Below are 27440 nucleotides of genomic sequence, written 5' to 3'. Positions count from 1 at the left end.
TTTTTTCTGTTTTAAGCTCCGCACAAATATCTTGGCAGTGCAGATTTGGACAGCAGTGTCACACAACAGCACTATTCCCCTGTCAACGGAGCAACCTCTGAAAACACCAGCATGTAGCATCATGTGCACTACACTACCTCAAATGCACTGATGCCCACAAAAGCCTTACACTCAGACCTGTCGCTGTCACTGAGAAGACGTGTGTAGTGCTTTGAGTTGATCATTATCTACTGTGTCATTACACAGTTCTTATGTAGTGTCTGTATGACACAGTCCGCTTTCGGTTCATTGAGACAATTTCTGCTTAACTTTATATGTTGTAACTGTGTAAGATCTTATTTTCATCAGATCATTAGAATATGGTGCTTCTAACACTGTGGTATTAACTTGAAATATTCAGAGAAAACACTAACTATAATACCATATAGTATACGATATTATAGTCATGTTTTATATTTATTTTATGATTTTTATCCAGATATACTGTATTGTCATCATTACTGTAATGAAGCAATAGTTTTAGACCAATGCGGACAAACTATTTTCATTTGAATATTGATTATATGATAGTTTTTCAGTTTTTATACAGTAAATTTGGTAAATCATAATTTGCTTAAGTACAGTGCCTTTTTGTATGCATTTGTATTTTATACATTTTATTTATGCTATATACCATTTTTACAATAATAATGAACAAATGAATGTTTTTTAATTGTTGCAGAAAATCACTAAAGCACACTATTCTAGTTTGTTTCATTAAGGGATAAAAAATGCAGACAAGCCCACTGGTATGGGACTGGTGTTCTGACCTTGTTTACCCAGTTTACCTGTATGATGTGAATGTCAAACCAATTAAAAACATGATCCCTGATACCTAATTGTTTTGTGATTTAAGATGAAAAGCCCGTAAGAGAACCATCACAGATCATTTTAATTTCCTCGGTTTTCTCTTAGACATGAATGAGATTAAATAGAGAACGAATAGAATGTTTGTTTTAAATCTCGGATATTTCTGCTTGGAAAAGACTTACAAATCTCACAAATGTCTCTAGAAGAGATCTTGGCAATGTGTCAGACTGAGCTCAGATTTGTCGAGTCTGCAATCAATATTCAATATTATTGAAGATCTCAATATGAACTCAAACATTTCTCTCATCAAATGTACTCAAATCCAGATTATTTTACCTCTGTAATCTACATTTATTTTACACGCCCACAATCTTCATGGATTTTAACCATTACAGCCTCATTTGTTTCTTTTTTTTTATTTTAACCAAGCAATTTTAGGATAAACATCTGATGCAAAGTGGATACTTACTTGAAACACAACAGTGACATTTCTAAGCTATAAAAAGCAACATCTGGAATATTTTCCATATTATGATCTGTCTCAATATACAACATTGGGTGATCAGAAGATGGGTTGCATTCGTATGTACAAAAAGCTACGTGTCCATGTGTGCACATTCCAGAAGTAATAATAAAACTTACATTTATACACAAACTTTCATCCGTCTGTCATTTCTTTTCAGACCCGTTTAGTGACTTTTTTGTTTTGTTTTCCAGTACAAATATCGAAACTTTCCTAAAACTAGAAAGAAGATATTGACTTAATATTGTCCTGTTTTTTAAAAAAGAGAAGGAGAATGTTTTTTCCTATTTTAAGCATTAACAAAATTTTTGATTATGAAGTCCTGTTTTCTGGAAAAAAAAAAAACATTTTTCAGCTGTATGTGTTTAGGTACAGTGATCATTTTTTGTTTCAATCTGTGAATTACAAATAGTATTTCTCCCAAATTTCAAATAAAAATATTACTTTTATTTGCAAAATATGAAACCAGTGGAGAAGCAGGTCAAAATAACAGAAAAAAGCATTTGTATTTTTTCAGACGTCAAATACTGCAAAGAAAACAAGTTCATATTCAGTTTTAAGCAATTCAGCAGTCATATTTGTACAAGTTCAATTTTTTTATGAGATAACCTTGATTTTTCTCAGTGTTATGTGTCTTGTCTTGCTGTCAGTGTTTCACATTGCTGTTGGATGACTTTCTGTCACTCCTGAGGTTTGATTTTGTTGAAATTCAACAGACACTGGACTGGAATGGCCACAATACATCTAGAAATGCTGATTAAATGAGCATTTGGAATGGTCTCTTTTTTTTTACACGGCTGTTTATTTGCTCACTAAGATATAGCTGAATGATATGATGGCTGGTCCTGATGTTTGGTGCTATGATATCATTTCAACATCGATTTCTGAATCTATGCCGTAAACAATGAATTAATTGTCACGCAAAAGGTGTAATAACAAGGTGTATCTAATAAATATGTGTGGAATGCATTTGTATTCAATTAGGTTAATCAGATTTAAATGCCACTTGCAGTCAGTTTTATCTGGATAAACAGCAATTAGATGTTTTACATGATGAAATGCTATAGAGCTATAATTGACTTTTATTGATTCGTGGGGATTATTGGGCTGCATGTTAAAGTAGCTCACTTCAGGAGCATGTATCCCTTATGCTGTGATAAAAACAACACTATACTCCTTCAAAACACGGTCAAATTCATTCAAATAAGATTCAATGATATACAGTGGAGTCATATTCAAATCACTGTAGCATGAAGATAAAACAGCCACTTTGTGTCCTCAGATATTCCTCCGGTATTTGGGTCGCTCTGGTTTGGGATTTTGGAATGAGTCACAGATTGTTCTGTACAAAACACAAACACCTCGCACTAAATAAACTACTGCATTTATTTTTCTTTATTTATTCAAATCTGGAAGTGAAATCTCTACGGTTCATGTGAAGTAGTTGGATGTACTGTATACTGTGCTGAAGTTCTTTGTAGCTGTATAGAAAGCAGCTGTATGCATCCTGATCCTAGCGGGTGGACGTGTTATTCCAGCGGCCTCCCACTGTGATAACATATTTCCATCGCCCGAAATCAACAGAGACTGAAATCCGTGCCAGGGGAGTGTCCGCCTGCAATACTCGCGGGTTCATTGGGATTGTCATTGGATCCAATCACACTACAGAATGCCATACAGCAGCCTCCCAGACAAAATACATCACTGTCAATGCCTGCACGTCAGAGGCGTGCCACAGCGAGAGCTGGGATTGCTTGGGTTGTCTTCATCTCGTCTTCACCCTCTTCGTCTTTTTTTATGTTCACAAGCGCAAAAGAGATGATGTCTAGATGTAAATTTTGTCAACATGTTTCTATCAAATTGAATGTGTGACTATCCCAGCAATGCACTGATATTATATTATATTAATTATATTATATTATTTATTTTTTACTGTCACACCATATGACACATTTACGGTTTATTTGTCAACTACACACATACATGTATAGATGGTGAAATTTGTTAATGTGATATTGCTCATGCATTCATTTCGTTAATATTCTGTTTTAAGGCATGCCTCTGTTAATCCTTTGAAAAGATTTTCATATTTTTGATTGATTTTCAGAATAAACATTTTACATTTAAATTATTTTAAAATATCTAAAAAGATTAAAAAAATAACGAAACTGTTGAATTAATGTTAAATATTCAATATTTTTTCTCTATGTGCATTTTCACCAGTGTTCTCTGGCCTTCTCATTCCACTCTGTATTTCTGCTCAAATCTGCATTTTGATCTTTTGATTTAGGGGTCATTAAACTAGTAGAACATTAAACTCTAGTAAACTTTACTTAACTAAATTTACTTTAAAAACTATACATACATAAATTTTCAATTTTACTAAAAGAAACTGTGAGGAAAAATTAAGCAAATGATCACAATAAAATGCACTAAACTAGTACTATTACTTAATTTTTGTGTAATTTGCTTAATTTTGCATACAGTTTTAAAAGTACATTTACTTGAACTGTGTGCAAAAAAATAAACACAAATGAAGTACCTGTAAATCCTAATAGTTTTTTTTTTTTAGTGTACTATGTATATTACTTTAATTTTTGCAACGCTACTTTAGTCGACCAGCAGTAGCCGTCAGACTTTTTGGTGAACATGTTCTCTGCGCAGAGTCTTTTGTATCAGGAGGGATGAAAAATCTTTCTAAAATGAAGAAGGCTCCAGGTTGACACATAAGTTATTGGTGGTTGATGTCTCCGTCTATATAGTGCAGGTCTTTGACCTTTTTACGTGTCACCAGCTCATCAACCTCCACATTTATTTGTCGCCTTTGATTAACTCACTCACCTATAACAGCCGCTCACCTGAACACGCTGAAAAGAAGGTTTGGTATGGTAGGCGTTTGTTCCAGAAAAGACAGAATTGTTCTTGGAAGCACCAGTGACCATTTAGGTGTCTTTAACAACATGCAATTTTAAAGAGAAAAGCAGTCGGTATCAGTGCCGGACTTAGGAGGATGGGGGCCCCTGGGCTTGAGTTGTTTTCGGGGCCCCCGTACTATTTAAAATCATATGTTTGTTAGCATTAGTAAATGTTTTGACCAACAATGACACTTGTTCATTGGTTTACACGTTTATAATGCTTGTTTTGACAGTGGGAGCCACAAATGGTGCATTTATAGTGTGTAGGAAGTTTCAAACATACTTAAATGCAAAATCCAACATTAATAATCAACATTACAATATCAAGGGGACTACAGTTTTTGACATAATCATAAAGCCCTACCATTATGTATATTAAAATTAAATTTGTTGATTCATAATAAGAAAACTACTAAAAATGAACAAATGTGTGTGTTCTCCCTGTATTTCTGGAGGATCTTGAGAGATTATACGTCTCGGATCTAAAATTTGTGAACTCCTGCATTAACATGAAACCAACGATGAACAATACAGTCAGCATTTATTAATCTTGTTTATTGTTAGTTAATGCCAAATACAATTGTTCACGTTAGTTCATGGTGCATGTTCAATGTTTTTAAAAATATTAGTAAATACTGAAAATAAAGATTAACAAATGCAGACATGTAATCTAATGCTTAACTAATGTTAACAAATGCAACGGTGTAAAGTGTTAAAAATATATTCGTATTCTATTGCAATTCCATCAGTAAAGCATACGACAGATCTATGAGTTTGAAATATACATTAAAATTGTATTCATATGAGATGAAACGTCTTATTATGGCTTAAATAGTTTCATAATAATGAGATGAGTCCATAGTTTTGTAAAGTCTAGTTAACTGAGGTTGTGCAGGGCAAATATGGCACCCCTCTGTTATAAATCGTTTTAAATCTTTTAATTACTTTATGACTAACATAACATCATTTTAATGTCAAATTCTTAAATGTAAATCTAAGAGACTGTTTAATGCAGCTCACAGGCCATGAATCCATGAATGGTATATCTGCAAGGTATCATCTTAATTTAGCATTTACATTTTGCCAGATATCTCAACGTCAGAAATGAAATAACTATCTAAACGCAGTTTGAAAAAGCACGAGCAGTTTGTCCCTTCACGCGTCCTAGTTCGGTTGTTTTAACTTTGTTTATTAGTTAGCAGAATGTTTTATTTTTTATTTACATGGATGGATTTAACAGTGTTTGCATATTATTTACAAGAACCGTTTATTGTCACAGAACGGGAAATATTAGAAATAAACTCTATATTACCAGTTTTTATTCAGAGATGTCTGCAGAACACAACACTTTTCATAACACGTTTTTTGTAAAAGCAAAGAAAGTGTAACAACAACAACAGCTAGTAGACTCTACTGCATCTACCTGTGGATGAACCGATCTGTCGTGTTCAGTGAGCGGACACAGACTGTGAGGAGCGAGCGTCAAACGGATAAGCGGAGTGGAATCATATAGCGGTGTATTCAGAGAGTTTTTCGCGGGGATGTGAATCTCTCTCTACTCTACTTCGTCTACCAAAGGGCGCCAGCCTGTGAGGGCAAATGGGCAGCGGCTCAAGCCACAGAGCCACCCAGTGAACGCGTTCCGGCTCCCGTCGGTCCGCGAGTTTCAAAGGAGAAATAACTGAAATAAAACCGGAGGGCTGGCGGGAGATGGGTGTGAAAAACGGGAGTGTTGACAGGTATGCTCTGGATTCTCTGCCTAAAGATCAAGGTGTGGTGCCATGGGTGTAAAGAATCAATATTTTCTAAATGCTGTTCTTTCGCGTTCTTGTCTCTCAGTTTTTGGTTTTCTTTAAGCGCGGCACTGCGATTGCGCTTGTCAGCCATTAGAACAAGCGTCTTAACGAGCAGACAGGTTTCAACTGAGGAAAACATGATGGATAGAATCCACAAATAACCAATCAGGAAACGCCAACATGACTGACGGAACGTTTAGCCAATTAAACGACATCATTCCTTACATAAGGCAGTGCTATTGAACCTTCGTAGGCCAATGCACAAAGTTTAAATGAAAAATAAAATGATTGGCATATAACTAAACAAATCAAATGAACGAGAGCAGGCGGGGCCCCTGAAGGGCGGGGCCCCTGGCTGGTGCCCAGTCAAGGCCAATGGTAAGTCCGGCCTTGGTCGGTATACATTTCAGGACAGAAACTCTGAACATTCTTGTTATTGGCTGATAGCAGTAATGCTTTTCTGTCATTTCTCAATTAAATGTGCCTTAAAATAAAGTCTGTTTGACAGTTGTAAGTGTTTTTCCTGTTCGATTCTCTGAACACAACAGATGTGGGGGGAAAATGCACATCGCTATCAACCAATTCACCTGCCATTAGTTTTAAAAATATCATTTTTCTTTGAGATTTTCAAAGATTATTACTAGGATATTCTTACGTGAATATTTCATAGTATCTTTTCATTTTCAATTTTTTAATAAAAATAATGACTATCACTTGGTGCAAGGTATTTAAGACACTTGTAGAAAACTGGACCTGAAACAGGTGAAAATAACAGAAAAAATGCTGTGTATTTCTTCAGACCTCAAAATAGTTCATATTCACTTTTAAGCAATACAACAGTCATATTTCTACATGTATTGAGAAAAAGTTCAAAATATATATTTTTAATGTGATAATCTGTATTTTTAACACAGTTTTCATGTGTCTTGTCATGCTGTCAGTCTTTCACATTGCCGTTGGATGACTTAATGTCACTCCTGAGGTTTGATTTTGTTAAAATTCAACTGACACTGGACTAGAATGACCACAATACATCTATGCATGCTGATTAAATGAACATTTGAAATGATCTCTTCATTTTGTATTGCAAATATATTTGCATATATAGTTTTATAAAAATGATTTACTTTTCAGCCAAGTATATGATTTTTTTAATAGACAGACAAAAATCAGTGTAGAATAATTTGGAAAAAGTAAATGCCAGGCATGCCTATATTTATTTACCATTCTTTTTTTGTAACAGTTGAGTGAATTCATTCGAAAAAAATGAGTGCTGTCAAATTGATTTAGCGTTTCCAAAATAATTTTATATGCAAATAAAATGTATATTTTATTTCAATATAAATATATACTTCACATATTTCTTAAATACGTGTAGGTTTGTGTATTTTTTTACACATAGTTAACATGCCACACGCATATTTTAACACGCACATTTGTTTTGTTAAAAATAAAACGTAGTTAGGTAAGCATCTCTGACACATAAACGTTTTTCGTTTTGCAGCCTGTTTTCTTTCAATACTCAGGAATCTGTAACAAATTTCATTAGAATTTTTTGGGGGGCAAAATGATTGGCTAAACTCATCAGTCTGAGATGTCATTGACTTAGTCCTCGTAATTGCAGCTTCCCACAATTCTGGCTGGCTCTCGTGAAACGGATGTTTATTAGCGGCGCTGAGAGCTCATCAAACGCTCCATTTGGGCTCCAGCTGCAGTATGATGAGCGCTGATTGCATGCTCTCATTTCATTAATCAACATTAACCACAACACTGATCTGATAGAACCCAAGATCACATGATGCACTGGCCATGTTTCATTTAATAATGCAGTGGGACTGTCAAATAAATGAGCATATAATGAAAGTGGGAAGATATAATTGCTCATTGCCACATTTCCACTTGAGAAGTGTTAGGTTCCTAAATGACAGCGTGCTATCTATTAATCTGTTTTTCCAAGTCACTTACAATAGACCCTGAATCTCTGCTATAGACACTGATTGCACTATTGATTATTGAGCTGCCGTTGGCGTGCCATCAGTAATGTGGTCAGTAAAGTTACTTAACCAGTCAATAGAGATAAGAGTTGTAACCCATTACCACTTTCTACTGTTCTCATCACCATATACAATATGCATTACAATGTCTATAGATTATCTTTATGATTACATTAGAGCCGGTTCTCCAAATCATGAATGACCAGTCACTTTTACAGTGGTCTTGGTTGTGGAACTATTGATTTTATGCAAAAAATACTCCAATTAGAAGAACCGATCTAAAAATACTGAATTACAGTAAAGCATTTGGACTAGTATTTAAACTATCCTGCCATATGCATCAGTGTGAGTCCTTGGTCATGCTGTTCATACAAATCCATAATAAACATTTGTGGCAGTAAAAATCGTTTTCTCGTATAATCTGCAAATGCATTTCAATTGTTTCTGTAAGACATTAAATAGTCCGTGTATGCACATTATATTTTCCACATTGATGCGGCTTCTGTGTGGAGTAAAATCTCCCAAATAGGCCAATTGAAAAATGATAGATTTGACTCACAAGGGGTCCCGCATGAAGAGGAACCCCCGCAGTCTTATATGCCAGTAAGCGATATATGGCCGATCAAGATCTATCACCTCTTCATGCGGATGTCAGGTTTACACGAACAAATCTTTTATTACGCATCAAATGACTGATGTCCTGAAATGGTTGGCTCATACATGTATTTTAAGAGAACAGATGAAGGAAAGAGAACAGGAGGGGAAACTGTCATTTCTCAATAATACTAAACAGATTAAATATACAAAAATCTCTGTGAATAATCTGCTTCATTTCGGATGTTTCATTTGGTTAGTGGAACTTTTGAAACTTAAAAGTTTGGTCGCCAAATTGTTTGGTGTGTAAAACCTGATAGTAATACATTTAAAATGATTGTAAAACACTAGAGTCTAGACTCGTCATTACATCATTCGCAAGGCTTCAGTGGGAGTGGGCGGTCACGCATTTCATGCGATTCCCATTTCCATGGTTACAGCCCCTTTGGTAGATTCCCTGCAGTTTATTGAAGTTTGATATATATATACAGTATATACAGTATACATATTAGACCTATATATTTTTTATATTAACTTTGCAAACTCTGAGTTTGTGGTAGGTCTGTCTTGAAAGGTTTATACATTATTGGTAAAACATTTTTTTTAGATGAGAACGAATAAATGAAATTTTCACTTCTACAACCTTACTGTATACACTCTTGTAATCTGTGATTTGTTACAGTATATATAGAAACGGCAAACAAGCGTTGAAAACAATTGGGAACATTTTATTGCTGGACAGCTGAAAGTCAAGAGTGAAAACAATAATTGACGAATCGAGAAACGAAGAACACAAAATGACGGCGCACAAATCAGAGTGCCGCGATAACAAAACAAGAAATGAACATGAGTAGAAAAGATGACAAATTCCAACTACTGCCAGCACAAATGGTCATAAATCAACAAACTTAAAGACTGCACAATAACAGCGGAACATATTGAAAAATCATAAATACATTAAACGAAACAAAAACAAAAAACAAATCATCCTCAGCTCCATGTGGCAGCAGTGTGAATCCATCATCCACCTTTATTATGTGAGCACTTGTAACATTGTTTAAATAGAAAACAAGAACCTGGAGTTAAATAACCAGTGACATGGAGCCTGGATTCAAGTGTGGAGGGCAATTTCTATCAGTTGACGTCTTGCAGTCTTACTCATACATGTGACTTATACAAAACCCTAGAGATGGATTGACCCAACAATACTCTTTCATAACACTTTCTCCATGTGCAGTGGGGTTCAAACGTCAGAGAACACTAGTGGAAATTATTTTCAAATTTAATACAAAATGTAATTTCAATTGATTTTGTTTTGCTGATGCATAACAATCTGAGTGAAACATGTGTTAGTATTTGGTATGTCTGCTTTTACATTATTGATAGCATGCACTCCAGCTGTCATGGCATTTCCATGCATTTAAGAAAACGGTTTATTCCAGGGTTTTTGCAGAAAGTAGCATTTCAAAAATAAAAAGTTGGTGAGTTTTCTAGTCATGTAAACAAAAAAAGGCTGATTTTTAAACATTCTCTAACACAGCTGTGTTTCGTTTATAAATAAATCCATGTTTTGAACAATTCTGACGAGTCAACGATTGGATGAGTTATTTCAAAAAGTCTCTTGCAACGTTCTTGAATAAATCAGCTGTTTTGAACGAATCGGTTGAATGATTCGTTCACTTAGTGAAAATTTGCAGCCACCTACTGGCCGTTTTAGTGTCAGGAAAGCCTTGCATTTGTTCAAACATTCACTGTAAAAAATACTATTTTACAGAATTTTATTGTTGTTGTTTTTTTGGTACAGATTTGTCCACATATAATGTCCAAAAAACTGTAATTTTACGTTGCCTTGCATATGTTCAAACATTCACTGTAAACAAAAACGTAATTTTACAGTTTTCTAAATTTTATTTTGTGTATTTTTGAAACACGGTAAAAAAAACCTGTCAAATTACAGAAGAAGACCGCGGATTTATAAGAAAAACAGGGTAAACCATGTAATTTTACAGGAAAAACTGTTATTTTATGTAATATTTCTGGCGACCTAGCTGCCAGAAAATTTCTGTTTTTCTAAGCTTTTTTTACAATGTTGCTGTATAGTTGAAATGTTGTACATTCTATTCGTTCCCACATGAAAACTGTTGTAGTATACTTATTACAGTATACAATATATGTATTTACCACAGTAAACTGTGGTTAAATTCCTAGACATCTTACCACAGTAAATATTACACCAGAATATTTACTAGTTTATCCAATTACTACATTTACATTTATGCATTTGGCAGACGCTTTTATTCAAAGCGACTCACATTGCATCATACTATACATTTTGTTTCTAACCTTGGGGTTGCTAGCGCCATGCTCTAACCACTGAGCTATAGGAAAGCTATAGTTAATACTACAAAATACTGTTGTACACATTCAATAAGTGAAGTAATACTGCACTAGTTTACCACAGTTTACTATAGTAAGTATAAAAGTATACTGCAGTATTTTTTCATGTGGATTGCTTCATGCCATTTGTATGTTTGGCCTTGTATTCTATCATATTAAAGTATTCAAAACTGGGACTGATTCCTCTAGATCTGAATATTTAGGTCATTTTGGTTCATTTTGTAGATTTTAATTATGAATCACCAGAACAGGGCACAATATCAGGATAATACATGGTATCGTGATACTTCAACTGGTAAAGTATTGTAAGATATGTTTATGGTATGGTGACAACACTAGTAGGTAGACACTGGAGTCATATGGTTAGGGAGTAAGATAATGAAACCACACTGTTAAAAGAAACCCTGTTGTGAAGGTAGAAAAAAACCTTGTTACTGACTAAACCGCATGTATATTGGGGTTGAAAGTAAGCTGCCAACAGAGTGCATGTACTGTAAATGCATATTTTGTTCTGGTGTCCATGTAGTCATAGGCTGCAGCATCCATGTTACCTCAGCATAATTTCAAATCTTATATTAGACTTTTTCATTCATATGATTAGTGGTCGTAGACTTTTGCACCCCACCGTCTGAACTGCAATAAACTAAACTTAATGTTCAATTAGTACAGAAAGAGTACGAAAATCTCAAAATCAACTCATGTAGAATGATGAGCTACAAAGTACAACAGTTATGATGTAACAAAATATGTAAACATATTTATTGTTTGACACAGTTGACTGTGACATGAAATATACACTTGTTCACATTGGATTCAGCTTCTGTAAATCAACTCCAGCCCTCTGCCGTGCATTGCTTCGCTCACAGTTGCTCCATATGGTGTGAAATGTGTTAAGCAAATGACTTAAGCATTTATGACAGAAATTTATGATGTACTACAGAATGTCTCGTTTTCCATTCCTAAGGTGAATCTGGCTACACATGACAGAGTTTCATTCAGTGCGAGTCTGTTTTTGACAGACACCGAAAGAGAAAATGACAAAGAAATCAAAGGAAAAAGGAGAATGCTAACGGAGAAAAAAATGTTAACAAAAACTAGAAAAAGTTCATCTGTCATTTTCCATGGTAAACCCCTGAAACACATATTCCAACACAATTAAAAAACACCATTTGTCTAATGGATGGTTTCCCCTCCAGCGTGGGTTAAAATAGTACTGCGTTTTATGGCAAATTTTCCCACTTGGTCTCCACAACAACTCATCCTCCCAATCTCATCTTTGCAAAGATATCAGTACTACATCACACACGTCACATGCATGCCCAAAATCATGACCCATGATCATTGTCGTTTTGTACAGGATTATGATGGACAAGGGTTGCTTTGTTTTTTTTTCTTTCGTCTTTTTTACACCAAGGATTTTCATACCTCTGAAAGTCACTTGAGGGGTAACAATGTAACAATGAGATATTTTACACTGGTACTGTCCCACAACCAGACAGAAAGTAAGGTATCAAGGTCCCCAGAGTCCTTCTCGCCTTCTCCCTACGCTTACCGTTTTAAGTGTGCTTCAAATCACAGAACTTGGAAATGGGTCCATTTTGACTCAGCGCGATTGAGTTCTTAAAGCATTTTCGGTGTGAAATCACTGCTCCCAGTCCAAGATTTCTCAAATGTTTGTGTGTGGGATTTTGTTTTATACATAGTATTCCTTGTCTTTATCTTTGGGTCTCTTGTTGCCGGCACCCTTAGTGCTGGGTTGTTTGTCTTTCACTACAGTGCCGTTGTTCTGTGCTGAATTGCTGATGTAGTTCCTCTGTTCGTCTACCTGATACGAGCCCTCGTCCCTGTTCCTGTATTTGTACATGGCATAGAGGAGGATGAGGATGCACAGGGCGGCAGCGGAAACTATACCCACCACCATGCCCGTTGTGCTGCTAGACTCGCGTATCACCTCCGAGGCACCGGGGGGCAGTCTCCTGATACCTGGAACTGTGGGCAGGGCGCTGGGGATAGTGCGTAACATGGGCTGAGTGATGTATGGCCCTCTGGGTTTGGTGCCGTCTGCGTCGTAAGCCGTGGGGAGCGGTAGCAACACTATGTCCGGTTGGGGTTTGATCTCGCGGTTGTTCATTTTCCCGGCTGGGATTTTGGGCGCGGTCTCGGGCATGACGGGCGACGATGCCGAGCTTCTGAGGTCAGGCAGAGGTGGGACAACCGTAGGCCTGCCCGCCTCAGAGGCCTTGTTAGGCTTAAAGTCCTTTACTTCCCACTTGGGTGCGAGAGCTTTGTAGCCGCCTTCGAAGGTCGACGTGGTCAAGATCTTATCTGTTACCAGGGAGAAGGTGGTGTAAAAATCTTCATCGTCAGTGGGGGGGAGGCTCGAGTCGAAGGCCTCCCCTGAGCCAAACCCCGATATCACCAAGCCATCACCATCATCATCATCACCATCATCATCACAATCATCGCTGCCTCGGTCCGACAAGCAAGGTACCCCCGCTTCGGTGGCAATTGACAGGGACTCTTTGGTGGTTTCAATAATGGTGAGGACGGGGTGAAGGGTTGGGGGAAGAGGGATGAAAGGGACTCGAGTGAAAACGGGAGGGATGTCTATAGGATCCTCGACTAGAATGGGGATGACTAACTCCCCTCCTGGGAAGCAAAAGAGAAGAGAGGAAATTAGCGTCCGTTCCAGAAAACTCTATGCTGCTCACACAGAGTCAATTGCACATGACCAAATAGAGCAAAGCAAGAAATTTTGAAAAAGAATATGACAAAAACACTCATCTATATCAATGGTCAAATAAATCAAGATGAAAAAAGAACTTAAAGAGAACATGGAAATGTAAGGTTCGTTGTATCAAAAGGCTTGAAGGGACATGCAGGGCTTTGAGCTTTTCTATTGGCTTATTCAACTGACCTTTTTCAAAAGGGACAAATTCACTAAATTACACTAAATTGTTCTGTTTTCAGTGTTTGAATCGGAGGGTATCCATGACCCCTATAAGGCCCCTATAAGTCCCTCAGATACATATATTTTAGAAAATAACGTCAAATCTGACATTTCTGGAGATAATGCAGTAAATATTGCAAACAAATTATTTACCATAGTTAAGAAGTCCATTTTTAGTTGACTTGGAAATATAAAGTTTTTACTTTTTTAGAATAATTGTCTTTTTGTTTCGTATTTATCCGTTCCATTTCAGGGTTTTGAATTCCTTAAATAAATTGGACACATTTAGCCTAAGCAATTCTATGTATTATCTGCTGTTTTCTTTAAAACAGGTTACTGAGTTCAATACTTCACTACTTCTTATCATTTATAATCACAGTAGCTTTCTATACATTATCTGGATAATTAGTGGGCCGTCAAACAATTAATCGCGATTAATCACATCCAGAATAAAAGTTTTTGTTTATATAATATATGTCTTGTACTGTGCATATTAATTTTGTATTCGTAAACACAAAAACATACATACATATATTTAAGAAAAATAGAAAAATTAGTAAATGTTTATATTTAATTTCAATTAATGGTAAATATAAATAAATACATCTAAATATTTCCTAAATATATATATATAAATACATGTATGTGTGTTTTTGTGTTAATGAATACAAAATGAATATGCACAGTACACAGACATATATTATGTAAACACATGTTTTATTCTGGATGCGATTAATCGCGATTAATCGTTTGACAGCCTCTTAAACATTTGATTCTGTTGCACTGAACTGAATTAAGAAAAATATAATTAGTACTGTTTTACCATATTTTTATTAACAGCATTTTTATATACATTTTTTACGTTTTGGTCCAGTTGCAAGAAACCCCTTAAGTTAAGTTAACCTTTCACTCTAATTGTAACAGTATTGTCACTAAGGGTTTTCTTATCTTATGGGGTTTCTTGCAACCGGGCCTTGGTTCCCCTATAAAAAACATCTTTTAGTGGGGACCTCTGTTAGACATGATTCAATTCGAGCACTGTCTGTTTCAATAACCTGCATCTTGTTTACTACCTGCCTGCAAGCCAAACGAAAAAGGCACTAAATGTGCGGACAAAACTCTTTGGAATTTACATTTAAAGTAAATATCTTCAGCATATATGTGTCTACTTTCTATTTAAATAAGGCTTATTAAGCGTCTTATTCTCAAAAAGCCAGTCGCTTTTTGTCTGGCTCAATTAATGGGCATCTTCCACAACCCACTTTAGAACCGACCTATAAGATCAGTCACCTGGTTTGCATGAATCAGGCCCAAAAACGTCAAAGACAGCATGTGCAAGTCTCAACAAGTTTCTAGTCTTTATATTTAGTACATATAGAGATCAGTGAAAAGTCAAATTCATTTAGATTGTGATTTCACTGAGTAAATTTGGTGTCCTGTTAAACTGACGAACATCAGACCAACGGAGAGAGTAATATACGGAGCACTTACGAAAAACATTATTGCACTGAGATTTCAAAATTTCTGAGCGGCTTATGGAAACTCTGGAGAAAATCACTGTTTTACTCCTCTTTTAAGTCTGCCACGCTTGAGATGAAAGCCAATTGCCTTTTGACAGTTTCTATGAAACTGCCACAATGGCACAAGTCACAGATTCAACAACACCTGAATGTGCAGTATATACAGACGGATCTCGAGGATGTCATTTTAACACACTTCGCACGTCGTTGAATAAAATGATCAGAACAAACGTGACGTAAATCGTTCATGAAACATCTCGTGGAAATTTTGTAAGATTGATGAACCACGAGCAGAACGAATCGGCTGTCAAACAATACGTAAACGTGACAGTTTACGAACAATAGATTTGTTCTGCTTGTGTTTCAATAACGAGGTCCATTATGACAACAATAATAATCTTTTTATTGTAATGCGAGAAACATCCAGATGTTGGTAAAAACTGCTCGAGCTCATGCCAGGGTGGCTTTGCCGATTACATTGCAGACTTACAAACAACAAAGGGCACTGTAAGGCAACGCAGGTCTCAAACAACGAACCAAAAGAAAAGTACAGGAAAGAAAAGTGAAAAAGCAATGCAAACAATTGGTAAATGGTTAGAGCAAAACACCAGAAACATTCGCAAACCAAAGGCACAGAGAGTCGAGTAGTAGGTACAGAAAAGGAAAATGAAATTAGTTTGAAACAATGGTAAGCCTATAAAACAAAGTCATCAAAGTGTGGAAGCATAGCAACAGTTCTTTGACTTACATCAACAAATTGCCCGCATGAATTTGGCAGGAAGAAAAAAATTTACAAAAGAAAGTTGTGTAAGAATGCTTGGGGTTAATCCGACAAGATTCAAGCAATCAATTTATCCTACGATCTGATATATCAGATTTTTTTCTTAGACAAGATGGTACAGGGAGGCAACGACACATACATTCACACACCATGACATGAAAAATAAATGTCACCGTTCTGCTCATTCTTGATAAATAAATCCTTTTTCTCTACAAAAGAAAACTGTACATCATTGCATTACTTTTCTTTTAGATCATTTTGTTTTATCTGCGTCTTTTTTTTTGTTACATATGAATTCTTGAACGACTGAATGGCTGTACATACTCTACCGTTGTTAAGAGAAGGGGAGGGGCAAGAGAAAGAGAAGGAGGGGCCTATGAACAGACTAGGTAGGAAATGACATAGATGGAAGTGAACGTGTACGTCAGTTGCCATGTCCATGTAAGGGCGGTACGAAGCGGTCGGGCGGCAATAGAGCTTTGGGCTGTAAGGAAGGGATGGGGATATACAAACAATGAGCATATACATGCCCATCTACCAGATCAAATAGCACTCAAGACTGACACTCTTACAGACCCTAAGCTGCAACTTCTGTCCCATGCAGTTTCACAATTTGCCAGATTTCAAATAGGTTGACCAGTGCCGAATTGAATGGCTTGGATTAGTTTTTTTTTTTAAATAGCTGTGAGATATTACATATCATATTATACAAATACAAATGTATACATAGCTATATATACTGTATAAGCATTGCAAATATAGTCCTATAGCTTTATTTACTGCATATATTAGCAATTAGCTTTGATATTGACCAACTAATCAATAAAAAAGTAACTGAACAAGAAACAAGAATGAAAATAAAAGTCAAAGATTTGATAATTATATACTACTATATTCTTATTTAAACAAAGAGAATTCCATCCAAAAATCATTTAACCTCGCCAATGATGTGCTGACAGTCAAACATCTGGATCACTTCATACCCAAAGATGGCTCACAACAATTTCACGTTCTTTGAAATTTCTAAAAACTATACACAACTATACGCAAATACAGCATTTTGGATAGAATTCTGTTTTGGATAAGGAAAATATATACATACACACACACACATATATACACATACTGTACAAATAAATGGAGAGCATGTGTGTACTGTATATATATGTATACATGTGTAAACAAACAAAAAGCATCGAAAGGAAACGATAACAGATAAATAAACAAACAAACAACTGGAAATTCAAATTCTCACACTGTAAACGCACATACTGAGGAGGGACATCATACAGTCACCACCTTTCCAACTAATAATACCATTATTAGTTTTGCTTCTGTCAATCTGTTGTTAGTAGCTTGACAGCACAAAGGAGGTTGGTTTTGGGAAAAAGAGGAAAATCACTTTTTGGTTTTAGTTCGTACTGCAAGGTGAAGTCATGCTTTTAACAAGTTGCATTTAGGGAAAGTAGAATCACAGCACTGCAAGCTGGGATCAGAAGAGCTCATCTAGAGAAACACATGGGCCAAAGGCTGTGGGATACTGGATGAACACTGATCAATTGAATCTCATCAGCATCGCATAGATAAACACAGTGTTTTTTAATAAAATATTGGTCATTTAGAATGTAGATTTTCTGCCGAAATCATTGTGTAACCAACAGCCGTTCGCTCAACATTAATGACAGTAAACGCAGGGAATTCCACAAAATGGCATCTGAGCTAAACAGATCACAGGTGTTTTTTCAGTATATTTTCAATATTAGGACTTTAGACAATTGAAGTCTTATAATTGAACCCAGTATGTTAACCATTTGCTGTTTAATACAGTTTTGTGGAGCGGGATTTCGGACCAATGAGATTTCTTTGTGGGTGGGGCTATATAGTCAGACGCAGCAGAAATAGCAACAAGCGATATATAAACTGACACTTGTCGCAGATGGGGCTGTTTATAGAGGACTTAAAAAGCCTGTCTACAATACAATTTAATGGCTGCAAATGAGAAAACTGCGGATATTAAACGACCAGTGAATTCACACTAAATAAGCCCATTTTTAGCCAAAATTCACTGACAGTGATGTTTCAAAGATTTCCATAATATAATTCACAAGAATACGCAATAGTTATATCAACAAACATTTAATTTGAGTACGCAGTCACAAAGTGCACAGACATGAATACATTAAGTAACATAAAAGGCAAATTACTTATACGGTAATTGAACTACAATCGTTGTATCTCAGACGTCTTTAATAAGTCTCAGTGATTCCCTAGGCCGTCCTGAGCTAATGGATTCATTTTTGGCTGATCAAGATGAAAGCATCTACCAGAACCACAGGCACAAAAAATGCGCCACGGAGGACAACCCCATGTGTCAGTAAATACATTAATCTCGCATTAGCGATTAACAAGCAACGATCATTTTCACAGTGTAATAATTCGGCGCAAACACTGCATGCTTGTCTCAGGGGACTATGTTTGTTTTGAAGAAGGGAGGAAGGGAGGTTTTGTTCTTTGGGCTAAGCTCCATTACATGGCAAGCACTTCCACACTGCATTAAGCCTTAAGCTTCACCGGATTGTGACGTTTTCTCCGTGTGCTTACAGAAGCTAATTCTTGTAAACAAATCTGAGGTGCCACCCTCTTTCTCAGTGTTCTCACGGCTTCAAAAGCATCTTCGGAGCAAAATTTCACCTTTCAGAGCAACTTTCCGAGGATGCAAAACAAACTAAATGGAGCGAAACGGCTGACATTCACAGTAGTCCTCTCTCTCTTTCGCAGGGCAAATCAAATCCGTCCGTCAGATATCTGTGCCTAACCTCCGTGACCATCTTGCTTTCGCTGAGTCTACCCAAACGATGATGAATGCTGCAGGTGCGCGGGGCTAAACCTGCCTGATCCCCTGAAAGTGAAGGCTGCATGAGCCGGCCCCCGCGCTTGAAGGTACGCCAAATCCTTTTGTGTTACACGGCTGCTGCAGTTCTCCTCGCCTCTGCTAACTCAAAAGGGAAATGAGAAGGCCGCGAAGAATGCTGAGGTAAACAATCACAGTGTGTCTCTCCACAGACACTGAGACAAAAACTGACCCTCATGATATTTCCTCAGAGTATCAGATTACACTCCGATTGGTCAGTTGACCCTTTGCTAAGCTCCACCCCCTTTGTCACTGCTGCTCGCACAAACTGTATATCGATCAGTGTTTGCACTGATTTCATTAAAACTTTGCAAAGCATTTTTATGTTAAGTTTGTCTTCAAAAAAGCTTTTAAATTAAAGTAAAATTAATTTTATTCTGTTAAATTGATATTCATATATCACTATGATATTGCCGTTGTCTTTCTGAAACTTCATGTCCAAATTCACTGGACACAAAGTTTCAGAAGGACAACCGCAATATCATAGTGATTATGACTGATGAGTGTAAATAAACATATATTTTCCTTTTCAATAACATAACTAACTATGGTACTTCAGCCCATAAGAGAATTAACGTTGAGTTATCTAGGAGTAAATGTAAATTTTATTTAATTTAGTAAATAAAGGTGAAGATAATCTTGTGTATATCCTCTCATTTAGTCAGAAAACAATGTTTAGAATTTTTAGAACAATATCTTATTTTGGGGTAATTTCTGTAAAATTCCATATAAAGAACCACTGACGTGCCTTGAAGCACATTGCTTTGTTTGATGTGTTAACGTAATTTTCACTGAAACAAGTTAGGGTGGAACATATTTAGTGTCTCGCCTTTTTAAAATAGCCAATAGCTTTTCATTTACATCACAGTTTGGAATCTGATGAGAAGTCAAACGTATGTTTTTTAAATGCTTCTAAATGCAAATTCTGTCAGCGTTTTGGACTGTAAGACATTTTTAAGGCTAAAATATTCACACTACAAGACAAAAATTTCATTTTGATTTTATGGTGACTTTAAAGGGGTGCTGCAACGGTGTGTCATGCATTCTGACTTCTTTACAATGTTAAACGTGCTATCTTCTCATGCTTAACACGGTCAACTTGTCAAAAAACGAGTATTTCTGTGCTCGATACACTCCCCCAGCGATCGTACAGGTTTCGGAAAGTTTCTTTTGAACATATAAAACTGTTTCGTAACAATTTTTCTTAGTCCCTTATTGGACAATTCTCCCAGAAAAGCACGTGGCAGCAAGGAGAGCAGGAGAAGGAGCATGCGCAGACGTCACTTTCACTTGTGTGCAGGAGAGAGAGAGAGAGCATACGTTCGTGAAGTTCAGGTGTTTGTTTGTTCACTGCATTTGGGTGATGAATGTTATATAAACAGTGGATATAAAGCTGGATTTGGAGATTGTTTGAAACTGATATATGGAGCCGTCCCAGAGCTTAAAGATGCCGGACATGAACCGCATGCGGTGAGTGAAACTGATGTCTGTGTTTTGTTGGCAATGGGTGCGCACGTGCTTTAGTTCAGCCTACCCCTCCCCCCCTGCACGCGCCGTATGCTTTCGGAAATAATCGTACAGCTGTATATATCTTTTATAAATGTGATCAAACTAAGTACTCTTCGAAGATACGAAGTATGCAATACTACTCTATAGGTACTCAAGATTAATATGAGATTGGCAGAAACCGCGTGTGTTAGGGCCGCTTTAACTTTCCATCACAGGGCCTTCATAGCCTCATCCCATTTAGCACATGTACGTCTGTAATATGTCTGCTAAAGATCTGGAAAACGTCTGCTGTGTAAAAACATCTTAAAAAAGGCAGTTTTACATACATTCTAAATCATAAACATCTTACAGACATCTTAAATATGTCTATATGACATCTGACAGGAGACGTCTCCGAGACGTTGAGCAAAGAATAAAAAAATACATCTTGCAGATGTAAATGCAGATATCAAATAGACATCTCCGAGATGTACGTGTGCTATTTAGGGATACTTGAAATTGTCAAAAAATCATCAGGTAATACAGTGGCAAACAGCAGTTGCTAGTGCAGGCCTGGTCGATGTTTTTAAGGTGAGGCTACGCAAGGGGTCAACTAAATCGGACTTTTCCGGCTGTAGTCTTTAGGGGTCATGACATGCTTCTCATGGCTGCCTATTGGTTTTGTTTCCTCCGGTTTGTTTTTATGTCTCACTTAGGGATCTCGTGTCCTGGCATGTCACAGATTGCTGCTAATCCTTCATATCCCAGTGCGACCCCAGGTGTCAAATTGACATCCTCAGCCGGAGGCATGTGACTGCTGTCTGACACTCGATTTGTTGTATGGCCATTAAGCTAACCTTCTTGCACACTCGACGTGTCAACTAAATAACCTTTAACTGATTTGAGAGCGGTTCCAAAGTGACAACTAGCCCAATGGGGCCTGACTACACCGAAACTGCGCTAAAGATGTTCTAGGTACCACCTCTCGGTGCTCACTTGACTAATGCTATGCTTTGAGGACAGGCTTTCCATCTTAATCACCTGATGTGCATGACAGCAAGATGAAAACTTTAGGGATCTTACTGACACCACATCATTTTTACATTAAAAGACCGTTTCTTCTTGTGAACGACACTAGTGGGAGCTTTTCTCCTTTTTGATTCGAGGTTCTGTCAAAACCGTGTCAGTTGTCTTTTGTCTGCGGGGTTTATTTTTAGTCTTCAAACAGAGAGTTGGCTCTTGTGATCTAGTCAAACATGAATGACGCTTATTTGTAGGCTGAAGTGTGTTTCAGCATTTCTGCTCCACTAGCATAAAAAAAGAAAATGATTTGCAAACAGGTTTTCGTAACACTGTCCTTATGTGCCAATGGTTGCAATACGTTGATAACTCCTCAGTGTTTACACACACTTTTTGGAAAATAACGTAAGAATGATTCTTCGCGTATTAGCCTGGGATAGAAGAAGTCATTTGGACATAGAAGAAATGGACAAATGTCACTCTGGGATTTGTTTGTCATTGGCCGTATTGTGGAATTCCCATGGGTTCAAACGTGTTTCCAAAGTTTCACAAAACATAGAGCGAAATCACAAGAATCAGCAAGACATCAGACAGACACACGAAACACACAAAGACAAGACAAGCAGTACATAGACAGATGATATGCACGACAGCCTGTTAGCACACTCATGGGTGGAGAAGCATGCCAGATGAAGCCAATCACATCCATGCTAGAGTTGATGGGGACCTCCTGCCGGGGGTCGGTTAGTTTGCACTCAACGCATGCCACAAACGCGACTGATCGATAGCAACAAATAGAATAGAAAAACAGATATACTTTGTGGCAATAAAACTCTTTTTATGCCATCTGCATTCAAACGGACATGTGTATGCAGAAAGGCACAGAAATCAAGATGACATCGGGAATGGAGGGGTGGGGAGGGCGGTCATTCTTTCACACACAACTTTCTTCAGACAGAATGAGGGTTGCCTGCGCAGGGCTTAAATAAAAAAATATATAAATATATATATGATGGCAAGAAAAGATTTTGTTGCCTTTAATTTCCTGTCGTTCAGAATGTGGGGATGTTTCATTTCAGCCGTATGGCACGAAAACGTAACAAAACATGAGGAGGAGAATTCAATTTTTTTCAACCACCAAAATTCCATGCGGCAAAGATGAGACGAAACAAGAGGATACGATTTTAATCCTGGAAAATGGGGGGATGAGGACATCAAAGAAAAATCAAAAACCAGAAGAAACTAGGAAATAAGGCAAATAAAGCACATGAATGGAGATGTCAAAGAGAGGATACGGTAGGAAGATGATTTCCACATGGAAAAAGGTTCAACCAAAACATAAATGTATCGTGCAAACTGTCCACAAAATCTGAAGGGAAGGTCAGACTGAAAATGTGAATTTCTGTGTCGACATGAAATTGTACGAACGTGGTGGTTTGTGGCTAAGTGTACACGTATCGTATGTCGGATGAGAACAGATGAAAGATAAAACTGCAAACTGTCCCATAGCGAACTTCCTGTTGCCGAGGACTTGGGGCTGGTATTAGGTTTAACACAGTTAGGGAGCATTTATCGAAACAAAACTGTCTGCTGTCAGGTTGGCTGTCAGATAGCACTTGGTGAAATGTTTCTATAATGAGCAGTGACCTTGAAAGTTGGCGGAAAATAAATGTCGTTAAATAAACAAACAAATAAATAAGGGCCATCTGTAAAGTCAAAGGTAATGACGGACCATATGGATGCTAGCCTGTGAGGTAAACGTGCGTGACACACTCGAAAAAGGTTGAAAATAACATTTAGTTATTATACAAAAATACAAACGAAACGCGATGGCGGCTAACGTGGTTTTAATTGGTATAATTGGGAGTGGAGGGTTCAAATGTAGTCGGCGCAGGTCATTTGGGTAGTATGAAGCTGAGTGTAGTTTGAGGTAAATTCAAGGGCATTAATTACTGCTATGAAGGCATTTTGAATCAATTAAAGGTCTTTTGCTTGAAAGGTGCACGCATGGGGCGGCAAGCCGACCACTTAAGTTTCATAAACCAAGCAAGACTTGCATCCATAATGGACTCGTAAGCAATAAAATCAACAGCAGGGTTTCGTCTCGACTGGCAGCCAAGCCCAAGTTCTCTAAAACAGTGGTTCTCAACCGGCTTTGGACCCCAGATTTGACACTGCAGGCTTCAACCCAACTCAGCATCCAAGGTTAACAAAGATATTCTTTAAAATTACCATGAAGTGCAGTTTTTTTTGTTAGGGTTAGATATTGCTTTAAACGTTTCTAGCTGTCTCTTGAATTTCAATGATTTGGTGCTCTGAGATTTGGTCGCCACAAACCGTGTTCTTATTAATTGCAAACAAATGTGCATTTTCCCTTCTTTTTAAAACTGAGTATTTCCTGTAAATATTCAGGACTATATAGTTAGTTGCTTTTTATTATTTTCACTCATTTTTGGCTTGTGACCCACTAGTTGAGAACCACTGCTCCAAAACGCAAACACGGATTAGCTCGACCAAATCAACGTATGCATCGTGCGTCATACTCTTGTGCGCGGTAAAGTTTGTTTAACCCTGTGGCTACGGTATGTGTGGAGAAGGATGAGCACAGAAATTCGAGGATATCTGTTCTCTATTAGAATGCTTTGACGTAAGGCAAGCCTTCAAAGTGAGGAAACAAAGGAACAAACAGGAAGGAAGAATAGTTTCCGTTGCAGTTAGTTCAGCTACACATCAGAAATCGTTATGCCGAAAGCATCGTTTTCGTTGATTTGTAAACGTGTCAAAATGTATCATCTGTCAAAGACGCACGCAAACACACGCACTGCAAGAAACCCATCGTGTTCAGTACTGATACATTTTGCAGCATCACAGTGAACTACATGGAGTTTGATACTAATTTTGTTCCTTTTTCATAAAGTTCGACTCTCAGTTCATCGCTGAGAGGACAAAATTAGTATAAATGCACAACCATGTTAGTGATGTTCAGCCCCATAATCACGTGTAACCCTGATAAGCCCAATGCTTCCAGATTTATTGAATTTGATCATATAAACTGACTGACAGGAATCGGCAGTTTTTGGACACAAATGAAACAAACATCTCAATGTCATTGCTTTAGATCAAATATTTGTCGCGGACACTCGCTATTTTTAAGAAAATTTCAAGTAAAGCACATTTTTCATAGTTAATGTGATAAGCTACACGGGGTTGCTCTGCTAGGTTACCTTTGTACATCACCTTCATTAAAAACACCAAGTTAGACCTGAGTTAACAGCTAAACAGCCATTTTCGATTTAAAATCCCTTTATATTTTTATTGCAAAGCTAATGACCAAACAATTCAAGTTTCCAAATGAACCTCCCGAGCTTCAGGAATCAACATATTAGACAGCAATGAAATTAAGCAATGGGTATTTAAAGAACTAATTTTCACATTGGCAGGCACAATACCCACCTCAAAAAAATTATGAATCCTAATTACTCAAAATAGTCTCTATGAAAATGCAGATTCACAAATAATCCACTCAGTTTGCTGCCCGGCAGCTTTAGATAAAGTAGAACAGAATACCCAGCCAACTTATTCAATGTGATTCCTGCGTGAATACACTCTGAAAAGTAACTATAAGTAAAGTACAGTAAAATGAGGCTCCACATAAAGAGGCTCCATCACCATTTGTTTTGTATTTCATGTCTAAGGCAATGACATCAAGGCATTTAAGGTGTCACTTAGGTGTCCAAATACTTTTTGCATCACTCGAATATCACGTCACGTAATGCTTTTTGAGCTTGAAACATTGAAAATTGTTAACTTTTGGAGTTACACTGTGTTGTCATGGGGTGATGCTTTGAGAGGGGGAACCCTCGGTTGCAACTCAAAGAGGAGAGATAGTTAAAGCAAGCACAATCATAACACAGCCATCCCACCTGTGTGTCCCCCGTCACACTCCTCCAGGTCCTCGTCATCACTGGAACATTCTGCTGAGGACACGATGTCGTCCGTCGTCTGCGGCAGGTGGAGACAAAACAAAAAGAACAAATGTTTAAATGACGGCGAGTCCGCCAACACTGAGGATCATGGGTTAAAACCAATGAAAACACATCATCTCAACAGACATTATATTTTCCTTCTTTCCCTCGTTTCTCAAGGGAAGCGGACCGGGGACCGAAATGTCAGGTTTGTTTTTCTATCTGGGTTTATTTATGGTAGGTGACTCCTCATACATTTTCTACCATCTTCAGCTTCTCACGGGCCTTCGCAGATCATCACTGTTTCAGGACGCTCGCCTTCTGCTGGCTCATCGGCACCTTCCAGTATCCCACAATTCTGATTTATGGGCGCCCTTGCCCCCGCCTTCCCCAGCCCGGACTCACTCTTGCCGTGTTGTATTTCACCCCCGTGTGTACGTTAATTGGAGTGGATCGGAGCTCTGATAAAATAAGCCCTGTCACAAAGCAAGGGTTATGAAATCATAGCGCTGATTGAGTTTGTAGTGCCGGGTGAGAGGACCAGGTTCTAACTATTATTGAGTTTGACAGGCTAATGAAACAGTGCTCGGCTGGAGCCTGGATGTATGCCGGCGTGCAAGGGTGAAGAGGATGTTGTCTGGTGGAGAAGTCCATTTGTAATAATAGTTTGAAGGAGGAGACAACTTAAAGTGAATTAGCACAGATTGCTGTCTTCGACACTCTTTATTGATCTTGTATTACAGTATATATTCAATGAAAGTCGGCCAGCATACGGCATGTTGGAATGCTAGTGTGCCCAACCAGGCTTCTTCAGAATCACAGAATGGATCAAGATCTACGTTGCGCATTTGGGTTGGGCATGCGGGCTAGGAACCGCTTTAGAGATGTGGTTTAAGGTTGATGATTAAGGTTGGTTACAGGACCGAGGTTTTGCAAATTGGGACTGGGGTTAGAAACAGGGTTAGGGGCTTTGTCAATATTTTATTAGCTCATCATTCCCTCTGAATATTAGGGCTAATTAATTTTAGCGAAGTATACCACTCGACAAATCTAGGTAAAAATGAGCATAACCACCAAGAACTCCTTGATCAACCATCTTCACCAAGAGACAATTAAAGCTGAGCAACTTCCCTATCCATGTTGTTCTCGTAAAAGAAACGGCAATACACTGTTAAAAATACCCTGTGAATACCTGTAAAAAACTTTTATATTCCTGGCCAGAACTAGGGCATCAGAAAGAATGTCAAATAACTTTTTTTGTAACGTAAATTTGTTTACTTTACACCCAACTTGTACACTGTCAAAAAAAACATACTTTTACAGAATTTTACTGTTTTTTTATAGATTTTTCACGTATTTTTGAAATACGGCCCAAAACCACCAAATTACAGAAAAAGACTGCAAATTTACAAGAAAACAGGAAACCATGTCATTTTACGGGGAAAAAAATATTTTACGGTATATTTTTACGGATTATAATTTTTTTGCAGTGTAATTTTTTTTATCGCATTTTAAAAACACCTTAAATTTATGTAAAACAGTAAAATTCTGTCAATTACAGTTTTTCTTACAGTGAAGTCCACTAGCTACACCAGCACAAAACCAGATCCCCAGCGTTGGGTTAAATGCATCAAAACAACAGCAGACCGACCAAGCCGAGTGACAGTTAACACAGATGTGATTCTGTCACATTACCAGCACATGTTGCTCCCGTGAGACCGGAGGGTCTATACCTCC

At 37.4% G+C, this 27440-nt stretch overlaps 2 protein-coding genes across 22 annotated transcripts in view; one reads left to right on the top strand and one right to left on the bottom strand.

Annotated features, from left to right (window-relative positions):
• Nucleotides 1–1592, top strand: part of LOC130565741 (centrosomal protein of 128 kDa-like) — a 37424-nt gene extending 35832 nt beyond the window's left edge. For 4 of the 5 annotated variants that reach the window (XM_057352779.1, XM_057352777.1, XM_057352776.1 and 1 more), the window contains one exon: nucleotides 17–1592. In XM_057352779.1, coding sequence (XP_057208762.1) covers nucleotides 17–117 — 101 coding nt within the window. In that variant the 3' untranslated portion in view covers nucleotides 118–1592. The remainder of the gene's footprint in view (nucleotides 1–16) is intronic. The other variant, XM_057352778.1, reaches the window with a different exon arrangement.
• Nucleotides 1593–9375: 7783 nt separating this feature from the next.
• The window catches only part of nrxn3b (neurexin 3b), a 282277-nt gene continuing 264212 nt past the window's right edge, over nucleotides 9376–27440 (bottom strand). For 11 of the 17 annotated variants that reach the window (XM_057352254.1, XM_057352261.1, XM_057352257.1 and 8 more), the window contains 2 exons: nucleotides 25662–25740; nucleotides 9376–13717 (listed from right to left, as the gene is read on the bottom strand). In XM_057352254.1, coding sequence (XP_057208237.1) covers nucleotides 12762–13717; nucleotides 25662–25740 — 1035 coding nt within the window. In that variant the 3' untranslated portion in view covers nucleotides 9376–12761. Of the gene's footprint in view, nucleotides 13718–16286; nucleotides 16804–25661; nucleotides 25741–27440 lie in introns of all 17 variants that reach the window. The other 6 variants (XR_008964385.1, XR_008964386.1, XR_008964387.1 and 3 more) reach the window with 2 other exon arrangements.

The sequence above is a fragment of the Triplophysa rosa genome, linkage group LG15 (assembly GCF_024868665.1).
Source record: "Triplophysa rosa linkage group LG15, Trosa_1v2, whole genome shotgun sequence".
Classification (NCBI taxonomy): domain Eukaryota; kingdom Metazoa; phylum Chordata; class Actinopteri; order Cypriniformes; family Nemacheilidae; genus Triplophysa; species Triplophysa rosa.
The sequence above is the reverse complement of the archived record's forward strand: the minus strand, read 5'-3'. Positions and strand labels throughout refer to the sequence as shown.